This window comes from Martes martes, assembly GCF_963455335.1.
Source record: "Martes martes genome assembly, contig: scaffold_195, whole genome shotgun sequence".
In the NCBI taxonomy this organism is placed as follows: domain Eukaryota; kingdom Metazoa; phylum Chordata; class Mammalia; order Carnivora; family Mustelidae; genus Martes; species Martes martes.
Genome location: NW_027666398.1, coordinates 17787 through 28362, shown reverse-complemented (window position 1 = coordinate 28362; position 10576 = coordinate 17787). Strand labels below are relative to the sequence as shown.

Sequence of the window (10576 nt, the reverse complement as noted above, 5' to 3'; positions counted from 1 at the left end):
AATGGAAAGTAATAAATACCCCAGTAAAAATTAAATCTCTCCCCCCCAGACCCTCAGACCCTCTTTCCAGAGGCAACCACTAGGAAGTGTCTTTCCAGTTTTCTCTGCCATAAACATGTGCTCCCACCAGGGGGAACTTTCTCAACTTACCATTCTGTACCTTGCCTTTTTTTTTTTTTTTCCCCTTCTAAAACATGCCTTGGAGTTTATTTCTTAACCATCAGGGTAGTTCTCTTTATCCTTGGTAGTTACTACTGGCTCTGGCCAGGCACTGACATTGTTCAAATCTTCTGATATGCGACAACTTCCTTGCACCCATGTCTTTGCACTTACGAGGGATGAGATTTAGAACAAAAATCTCCCAAAGACCAACTGCTGTGTCACAGGGTATGTGCCTCTTGAATTTCCATAAATGTTGCCAGAGAACCTTCCAGAGACTGCATCAGGGACTCCCATAGAAAGATGGGAAGATGCCTTTCAAAACCAACCAACCAGCCAGCCAACCAGCCAACCAAACTCTGCTCCTGCAAAACTGTTCATCTCAGCCAATCTGATGGGGGGGGGGGCTCTCTCATTACTGTTTCGATGTTATTTCATGACAAGCTCTATTACAAGTAAGACTGAGTATCTTACCACTGACCACTCTTGGCTACAGAATACTGTCCACTCACCGTTTGGGATGTGGGTCATTTTCTTTAGACCCACAGGAGCGCCTTATTTTTTATTTTTTATTTCTTTGAGAGACAGTGAGGGAGAACATGAGAGGGGAGAAGGTCTGAGAGAGAAGCAGACTCCCCATGGAGCTGGGAGCCCAATGCAGGACTCGATCTCGGGACTCCGGAATCATGACCTGAGCCGAACCCCAACTGAGCCACCCAGACGTCCCACAGGAGCTCTTTTTAGGCTTCAGAGTAGCTTCTGCTTATTCATTACCTTCCCCCTCCAAGTTCTGCTACACATTTTTTTTAACTTTTATGTAGTCAGTTTCTCTATTTTCCCCTTTGTTTCTAGGTTTCCGGTTTCCTGGGAAACATCTTCCCTCCAAGATGGTTCTTCACACTGCCTTCGTTTTCTTCTCTGCTTTACAGTTTCGTCTTTGACCTTTCCGGAATTTATCATGGACAGCAGCATGAGGTAGCCACCCAGGCTTACTTTTCTCTAAAAGCCAACAGGTTGTCTCAGCATGGTGAATTGCACGATCTCTCTTTTATGAACCTTCAACCACAACTCCCACTATTGCCTGGGTCCCTGAAATGTCCTGATGTCCTAGAGGCGTGGGGAAAATAAATGAACGGCGACTCATGGGAACACAGTGTAGGCAGCGTGACACACGGGGCCACCAAAAGGCGGGTGGTGATGTTACTTGGTGAGCCCAGCAGCACCAACCCACTCCCACCAACACCCCAGCACTGGTGGGACATCTGCTGGAGACAAGTTCTTTTTTTTTTTTTTTTTAAAGATTTTATTTATTTATTTGACAGACAGAGATCGCAAGTAGACAGAGAGACAGGCAGAGAGAGAGGAGGAAGCAGGCTCCCCGGTGAGCAGAGAGCCCGATGCGGGACTCGATCCGGGGCTCGATGCGGGGCTCAATCCCAGGACCCTGAGATCATGACTTGAGTCAAAGGCAGAGGCTTAACCCACTGAGCCACCCAGGCACCCTGGAAACAAGTTCTTTATCTGAGAGATGTTTGCAAGGGTCTTCAGCCTCTGTAAGGCCTGTGTCTTCCCTCCTCACTGTGGTCTTAATTTGCCTTTCCCCATCTCTAGTGAGATTGAAGCTTTTCATATGTTTATTACCTGTTCTCGGCTTCCCCTGAAGCTTGGGTGGCTCAGTCAGTTAAGTACCCGATTTCCCATTTCCACTCAGGTCCTGATCTCAGGAAGGAGAGGGCAAGCCCCAAATCCGGCTCCAGGCCCAATGCAATGCAGAGCCTGCTTAAGACTCCCTCTGTCCCTCCCCTCTCTGCGCCCTCTCTCTCTCTAAAAATAAATCTTACAAGTTTTGCCTTTTTTTTTTTTTAAGATTTTATTTATTTGAGAGAGAGAGATCACAAGTAGGCAGACAGGCAGGCAGAGAGAGAGGAGGAAGCAGACTCCCCGCTGAGCAGAGAGCCCGATGTGGGGCTCGATCCCAGGACCCTGGGATCATGACCTGAGCTGAAGGCAGAGGCTTAACTCACTGAGCCACCCAGGCGCCCCTAAAAATAAATCTTAAAAAAAAAAAATGTTCAGCTGTTCAAGCTGCTTCTTCTGTGAGTGATCAACTCATGCACTTTCCCCAGTTTTCTTTGGAGGTGTATTGTCTTTTCTTCATGATTTGAAAGTTAAGGAACTTTGAGAAAAGAACTTCTACGAGCCCCTCCGACCACATCCTGCCACCTTACCTGGCGCTCTGCCCACGGACCTAAGTCCTGACCTCTGCGAGAGTGAGATGTCTGCACGCCTTGCTCAAGTCAGCCGTCGCGTATGCACCAGACCCCAGCTCAGGGCTCCCCCTTTCCTTGCACCTTCAGTCTCCCCACTGATAGTTCACTGCCTCTCTCTTGTCCCCATCTTCTCTGCCACCTACTGCTCCTTCACAGGAAAACTCGTCGAAAGTGACTTCACCGCTGGCTGTCTCCAATCCCTCTTCCTGCCATTCCCTCTTTTCTCGGTTTGATTTTTTTTTCAATTGAAATTGAATTGAAATTCAATTCAATTTCAATTTCAATTCAAATACAATTCAGACATAAAATTTACCAGTTTTAAGTGACAATTCAGTGGCATCAAGAACAGTCACTATGTTGTGCAACAGTCACTACTTATCCATCTCCAGAACGTTTTTGCCCCAAACTGGAACTCTGTCCCCATTAAACACTAACTCCCGGGGTGCCTGGGTGGCTCAGTGGGTTAAAGCCTCTGCCTTCGGTTCGGGTCATGATCCCAGGGTCCTGGGATCAAGCCCCACATCGGGTTCTCTGCTCAGCAGGGAGCCTGCTTCCCCCTCTCTCTCTTTGACTGCCTCTCTGCCTACTTGTGATCTCTCTCAAATAAATAAATAAAATCTTAAAAAAAAAAAGATTTATAAACACAAACTCTCCATTCCCCTCCTCCCTGTCCCAGAGCAACCGCCCTCCTACTTTCCATCTCTGTGAATTTGCCTTTCCTTGGCCTCTCATATAAGTGGGATCAGGCAATGTTTGTCATTTGGTGTCTGGCTTATTTAACTTAGCAAACTGTTTACAAGGTTCATCTTTGTAGCTCTTGTGTTAGACCTTCATTCCTTTTTATGGCCGAACAACCTATTGTATGTATATTACCACATTCTGTTTATCCAGAATGTTTCCACTTTCTGGTGGTTGTAATTAACGTATTATGGACACTGGTAGACAAGTTATCTGTGTGAGTCTCTGCTTTCAATTCTTTTTGTGCATCTGCTAAACTATACCCCCCGGACCCTCCCCCCACCCCATGATGGTACCATTTTACACTCCCACCATCAATGCACAAGGACTCCACATTCTCCACTCTCACCAAGACTTGTCATCTTTTGTGGTTTGAAATGATAGTAGCTGTCCTAATCGGCATGAGACGCTATCTCATTGGGGTTTAGATTTGCATTTTCATGGTGACTAGTGACTTGGCCATACATAGATGGCCAAGAAGCCCCTTGCATGGGCTTCTTGGCCATCTATGTTTCTTCTTTGGAGAAATGTCTGTTCATGTCCTTTGCCCGCTTTGAAGTTGAATTTTTTTTGTTGACAAATTGTAAAAGTTCTTTATATATTCTGGATATTAATCCCTTTTCAGATCTATGATTTGCAAATTATCTCCCATTCTGTAGGTTATGTATTCACACCTTTTTTTTCAAGAATGGATTTTTTTTTCAAAGGTTATATTTATTTATATGACTGAGAGAGAGATCAAAAGTAGCAGAGAGGCAGGCAGAGAAAGAAGGGGAAGCAGGCTTCCTGCTGAGCAGAGAGCCTGATGTGAGGCTCGATCCCAAGACCCTGGGATCATGACCTGAGCTGAAGGCAGATGCTTAACCCACTGAGCGACCCAGGTGCCCCTGTATTCACTCTCTTGATGGTGTCCTGTGATGCACAAAAATTCTTAATTTTGATGAGGCCCAATTTATTTCTCTTTAGCGCTGCCTGTCCCTTAGGTGTCAAAAAATCATTGTCAAACCCAATGTCATGAAGCTTTTCCTTGGTTTTCTTGTAAGAGCTCGTAGTTTTAGTTCTTATAATTTTAGGTCTTCAAGGGACGCCTGGGTGGCTCAGTCAGTGAAGCCACTGCCTTTGGCTCAGGTCATGATCCCAGGGTCCTGGGATCAAGTCCTGAATCAGGCTCCCTGCTCAGCGGGGAGCCTGCTTCTCCCTCGGCCTCTGCCTGCCACTCTGCCTGCTTGTGGGCGCACGCTCTTTCTCTCTCTCTCTGACAAATAAATAAATAACTCTTAATTTTAGGTCTTCAATTCATTTTGAGTTCCATTTTCTATATGGTGAAAGGGTCCAACTTCATTCTTTTGCATACAGATACCCAGTTTCTCCAGCACCAGCTGCTAAAAGACTGCCCTTTCCCACTGAATGGTCCCGATACCCGTCTCAACGGGCTTGGGTTCTCGACTCCGTACCACTGGTTCATGTCTAGATGTTGGTACTATACCGTTTTCATTATGTTGCTTTGCAGTAAGCTTTGGAATCAGGGTGGGTAAGTCCTCCGACATTGTTTTTCTTTCTCAACATTGTTTTGGCTATTCAGGGGCCCCTTAAGGATGCCTATGACTCTTAGGATGGGCTTTCCTATTCCTGCAAAAAGCACCAAGCACGGAGGCAGGACTGGACATGCTAGACTCGAGAACTGTTGAGATGCAAGTGTGGGGGGTAACTCAAGCGTGGTGAGAGGGGGTGTGAAGGCTGGAGAGGTGCGCTAAGGCCGGATCCCACTCACTAGGAGCCACAGGACGGTTTTTGGAAGCTCATCGGTCAGCTGTCCGGTGAGTCCTAGAGGGCCGAGGAGGGCCTACATAGGCGGGGAGGAGGGGCAGCCTGGACATGTCCCTTGTCTCTACCCCTCCCCCCACTGCCTCCTGGCCACCAAGTCCCTCCCTCCTGCAGGGAGTGTCTGAAAAAGACATGGAGGCAGGTAGCCTTGGAGAGAGCTGCGAGGGCCCTGGGACAACCAGGGGAAGCCTCCCCACCCCACACAAAGAACTTGAAGCTCCACACGAGGGAACGAGCAGGCAGCACACAGACCGTTTGGAACTAGGAATTACACTCACACCGCATAAGATAAAATCATAAAGTCACAGGGATCCGGGAAAGACAATCAAAGGGCAGAGAGGCCTACAGGGAAAACGAGGAGGCAAGAGCAGCCTCTGAGCCGGCTTCCTTTCCCACCACGTAAAACAAAACTAGGTCCCCAAAGTGAGGTCACGCCTTCCTCTTGGCGCACCAAGAAAACAGACAGATGCTGCTGAAACTGAAGAGTGCTATCCAGCCTGGTGGCATCAGGAAGGGACCGTGTGCTCGAGCTTGAGCTGGGCGGGCAGCTGAGCCCCAGGCCCCGGGGGCGAGGGCAGCTCCCAACTCCAAGGGCTGAGGCTCACCCAGGTTGCTTCCTCTTATTCCAAAATATCAGGAAAAGAAAGAAAAGGTGGGGCTTAGGAAAGCATTAAGATTCCACACTGGCTACTTTTCACTTACAAACCAAAAGATTTATTAATCCAGCTTCCCTTCCCTCGCTGAACTGCAGACGCATGACGCAGGTACCCCGGTCCAGCCGCGTGGAGGTGTCGGAAAGCTCCTCGGGAACGCGCCCCAGTGTCACGTGCCGGCCCTCTGTCCGGCCACAGGACCGCAATTACAGCGCGGTCTCGAGGCCTGACACCCCGCAGACCGACCCCGGGGTCTCCAGCGTCCGCCACAGGGCGCTGGGGGCGGGGGGCAGGGGTGCGAGCATCGAAAGCACCACGCATGTGTATCGAGAAGGCATCAGGCCGAACTCGCGTGTGCCTGTCTTTCCCCTTCAGAAGCTGCGGCTGGCCACCCTCGAGGCTGCTGGGTCAGGGGCCCATTTCCCTCAGGAACCTCTCCACCTGGCCGATGGTCAGAAGACCCGGGACGTGGTCCCCACACGCCGTCCCGCGCCCGGGCCGCTGTGCTGTCTCTCCGGCGGGTCCCCCGGCACCTGCTGCTACTGCTGCTTGCGTTCGGTGGCCTTCCCGCTGGGGGGCAGCTTCCTGTGGATCAGGCTGAGTCCGCAGAGGATGAGGAACACGCCTCCCCACCACAAGACCTCCTGGCACTCTCCATACAACACAAAGCCCAGGAAGGCCTGCGGGACAGAGACCGCGGTGAGGTCACGGCCACATGTGCCCGCAGGACTTGACCGTGGTGAGTAGGCACCGCCTCACTCCCCCTGGGGCCGACTGCCCTCCTGGGGGCAGGAGGAAAGGTCTGGAGCTGGAAGTCGGGGGCTTGAAGCCCAGCTGTCACCTTCCACAAGTTCATGGTTGGCTCACCTCCGGGGGCGGGAGAGGGTGCCCTCCTCCCAGCCCCGGCCCCGAGCCAAGTGCACAAGAAAGACCAGCAAAAGGCCAGCCGCTAAGGCCCAGCACACAGCAGGCTCCTGTTTGCTGATCTAAACCGGCAGGCCAAGTCCTCCCTCCCTCAACGGCAGGACCGACTGGGCTCAGACCCACCTGGCTGACATCAGGCTATCAGAGGAAAGAGCGTCCGCCCTCCCCGTCTCATGCTCAAGTTCACAGAGACCTAGGCGTCAGTTTGCCCGGAGGCGGCCGAGACTTGAGAATGAGGGCTGCAGCCTGGAAGGGCGGCACGCAGCGAGGCCTTTTTTAAAGTTGGACTTCATACCCAGCTAGCTTGAGAATTCCGCCAAAGTTTGAGATGAGAGGAGCAGCCATCAGGGGTCAAGCTGCAGCCCAATCTCAAGTCGGCTCCTGTCTGGGAGGGCGGGAGTCCCCCAACTCCCCTGGAACCCAGCTTTGGGACAGGGGGACCCACCCCCAGGGCTACTCACCGAGCTGAGGATGTTTGAAAACGTCACCGTGACAGAAGCAATGGCCGAAGACATGGAGAAACTGAGGCCCCGGCTAAAGAACGTCCACATCAGAGAATTGGTGGTCGCCATCATGATGACGCCTAAGATGCAGAAGGCCATGTTCACCTGTGGGACAAAGTGTCACTGCGGCCACACCCAGCCACAGCAGACCTGCGGCCCCCCTCACAGCACTCCCAGGGGCCTGATTACGCACAGCTGGGCCCCTACTGAGATCCTGCCACGGCCAGGGTAGGCGGTCCTCAGAGCTTTCCTGCACAGCGCTCCACCTAATGCTGGGCTCAGTGCACCCATTTTATAGCTGAAATAAACTGAGACTTACCTGGCCGTCCTGCTGGCCAGGTGCCCTGGGGCAGAGCAAAATGCTAATCGGTAACCAGTACTTTGTTTTGAACACCAGTCCCTTGCTGGTGTTGAGGACTGGAGCAGAGGGCAAGCAGTTTTTAGTCAGTATATAGTGAGAGCAATTCAGGGGGCAGAGTCCTCACTTCCCAGGATCAGATAAAGCATGAATTCACCATGCCTCCCACCCCCACCCCGTGCAGGCTACAGGACACTCAGGCCAGTCCTTCTCAGCATTCGGGAGCTTTCACTCTGGGCCAGGCCCTGTGGCCGGTGTTTTAAGTGCATTCTCCTTTATTCCTTAACTTCGCTTTACAGATAAGGAACCTAAGGCATTAGGAACTTGCCTCAAGTGCCTCTAGCCCGTGGAAGCCTCCAGGATTGAAAACCAGGCAGTGGCTCCATGCTCTTAACCAGGACACAGCCCTGCTCAGGGAAAACCCCCGCTACTCAACTAGCGATCCCAGACATCACGTGGAGTCCTTGCAGCCTTTTTCTTTTTTAAAGGTGAGAGCCTGGAAAGGAAAGGATCTTAAGCCTCCTACACAAAGAACATGCAGACCCCTTGCTTGGTTTTCTGTTAGAAACCTGCTTGCAGGGGCGCCTGCGTGGCTCAGTGGGTTAAGCCTCTGCCTTCGGCTTGGGTTGTGGTCTCGGGGGTCCTGGGATCGAGCCCCACATCGGGCTCGCTGCTCAGCAGGGAGCCTGCTTCTCCCTCTCCCTTTGCCTGCCTCTCTGCCTACTTGTGATCTCTGTCAAATGAATGGATAAAATATAAAAAAAAAAAAAAAAAACAGAAGAAGAAACCCGCTTGCAGACAGAGCTGCCTCCTCTGGGGTGCCCATCTAAATATCATACTCTTGTTTCTTTCTTTTTAAAAAGGATTTTATTTTTGAGTAATCTCTACACCCAACGTGGGACTCGAACTTACAACCCCAAGACCAAGCAGTGCATGCTCTACTGACTGAGCCCCTCAGGTGACACTCATACTCTTATTTCTTGTAACAGTTTTCTAGCTGTTGACTATATTAGTGTCTTAAGGAAAGGATGTCTTGGGCTCAGTCCGTTAAGTGTCTGCCTTCAGCTCTGGTAGTGATCCCAGTGTCCTGGAATCAGGTCCTGCATGGCATCAGGCTTTCTGCTCAGCAGGGAGCCTGCTTCCCCCTCTCCCTGACTGCTGCTCTGCCTACTTGTGATCTCTCTCTCTGTGTCAAGTAAATAAATGAAATCTTCACCAAAAAAAAAAGTGTGTCTTTGCAGAATTTTCACAAAAGCCTTGTATGCACCAGTGCAACCTGCTTAGCTAGTTATGAAGACCTGGCACACAACTAAACAGACTAGGAAACCTCATGGTTCAGTTACTCAAAGGAGGATTCCTTTGGGCTTCAGGAATTATACCCTAGAGGACACTAACCTCAAGCATGGTGGTTCCACCCTAAACAGGCTGACCGGCATGGACCAGTCTGTTCACTGTCCAGGTTAGGACCTAACCCTGGGGTGCTGGGGCAGAGAAACCCCTCCAGCAGACACTGGCCTACCACTCGGGAGGGGAGGGGCAGAGGTCCATTTCAGCAGACGTGGGGTGGCAGTTTAGGGGTTCTCAGGAAGGAGGTGGGTTGAAGGGGGTGGTGTCCAGAACGCTCCTCTGTCCTCTCTTATGCCTACATGTCCCATACTCCCAACTTTCCTGGCAGCGGGGTAATACCGGTCAAAACACTTGTTAATTACGGAGCAAAGAGCTGGGCACCAGGCTTCTCACCTAAGAGTCACGTGGAGAGAAATGTTCAGGCACAAGGGGCTTAAAATGAGAGGCAAAGAGTGGACGTAGGAAAGCGAACCAGTCCAATCGGAGGACAGACTGTAGGTCCCTGGTAGGGAAGAGGCTCAGGTCTCTTACCGCCTACACTGGAGGAGGATTTGACGGGTTTAGAAGAATGCAGGGATGCTCTCTCGCCGCCCCCCCCCCACCCCCCCAGCTGACTGCAGTGCCTGGCTGCAGACCGGGCGAACAGACCTGCGGGCGTGAGGCTTCGCCCTGCGCCCCCAACCCCAATCCTCCTCCCTCCCCGGAGCCTCGCAGGCCCCGCAGCGCCCCTCCTCCGCCCGCGCCCACCCGCCCGCCGGCCGCAGCGGCGCCCCGGGCTCGACCTCGCTGCCGAAGGCCAGCTTGGCGGAGGCGGCGGCCAGGGCCCCGAACGCGCCGGCGCACAGGCAGTTGAACACTCCCCAGAAGCGGCGCCGCATCGCGCCGGCCTGGAGGTGAGCGGGGAATTCCGCGGAGGCGTCGGGGTAAGCGGTCGGGCACACGGCGCCGCCGGGGGACTGCGACCCCTCGGCCATGGTGCCCGCCGCCACCTCTCCCCGCGCCCGCCACCAGTGGGACCGAGCGCGCGCCGCGATTGGGCGGCGGCCTCACGTGACGCGGCGCCCACGTGAGCAGGGAGGCAAATTCGGGCGCGGCGAGGGCCTCGGAGGGGCGGGGCCGAGCCCCGGGGGCCTCCGTTGGGCGGCGGGCGGCCTCGGTAGGTTTACCCTGGAGCTGTCCGTGGCTGCGGTCGGAAGCCGCTGTGGTTGGAAGCCGCTGTGGTTGCTGCTGTAGAATAACATTCCGTGACCCGGCAGTTTCAGTCTTTGCCACTGGGTGTGGCCCAGCATCCGCTTTCCCCAGGAATTGGTTAAAAATGCGGAGTCCCGGGCCTGCCCAAGACCCGTTGATCAGAATGTGCACTTCAACAAGAGCCCCAGGGGATTCACCGGCACCTTCCGGCTCGGGAGGCGCAAAGTGGAAAGACGCATCAGCAGAGGGCGCTGGAGCCCTCCGCACTCTGCGTGGAGGCGGGCTTCCGGGAGGGCCTCTGACAAACCAGAAGGCTCAGGTGGATGCGCGCTCCTTGTCCTTGTAGGATTTAAAAGATGTAATTAGAGTAAATCGCCCATAACCACCTACTCAGATAACAGGGACTGACCTGACTTCCCATTTCCTGTGCACTTAAATGTTTAAAATGTTTGTGTGTAAAAAGTAGTACATGTCTTTGGGAGAGAAATGTTGGAGCGCATCAAGGACTACTTCCACTCTCCAGGGAGATCATTATTAGAGTACTTTCTGTCTAGGCACAGTTTTATATACAGCACACGTTAAAAAATAGTTCACATAATCTGTATGGGG

General features: G+C 52.6%; 1 protein-coding gene across 2 annotated transcripts; it reads right to left on the bottom strand.

Annotated features, from left to right (window-relative positions):
• Positions 1-5686: 5686 nt before the first annotated feature.
• TMEM42 (transmembrane protein 42) lies at positions 5687-10153 on the bottom strand. Of its 2 annotated transcripts, none has more exons than XM_080831600.1 (3): positions 9943-10153; positions 7030-7176; positions 5687-6324 (listed from the first exon to the last, which is right to left on the bottom strand). In XM_080831600.1, the coding sequence occupies exons 1-3, from the start codon at positions 10063-10065 to the stop codon at positions 6184-6186; spliced, it is 411 nt and encodes a 136-aa protein (XP_080687726.1). In that variant the 5' UTR covers positions 10066-10153; the 3' UTR covers positions 5687-6183. The 2 variants fall into 2 exon arrangements, with proteins under 2 accessions (XP_080687726.1, XP_080687727.1); XM_080831601.1 differs by lacking the exon at positions 9943-10153 and adding an exon at positions 9559-9775.
• Positions 10154-10576: the final 423 nt, after the last annotated feature.

What these genes read in the sequence shown, in the direction of transcription:
- TMEM42 (XM_080831601.1), bottom strand. Translation starts at nt 9,750, where the DNA reads ATGGCCGAGGGGTCGCAGTCCCCCGGCGGCGCCGTGTGCCCGACCGCT. An exon ending in AGCTGGCCTTCGGCAGCGAG is followed by an intron (nt 7,177 to 9,558) that starts GTCGAGCCCGGG and finishes TTTGTCCCACAG; the next exon opens with GTGAACATGGCCTTCTGCAT. An exon ending in TTTCAAACATCCTCAGCTCG is followed by an intron (nt 6,325 to 7,029) that starts GTGAGTAGCCCT and finishes TCTGTCCCGCAG; the next exon opens with GCCTTCCTGGGCTTTGTGTT.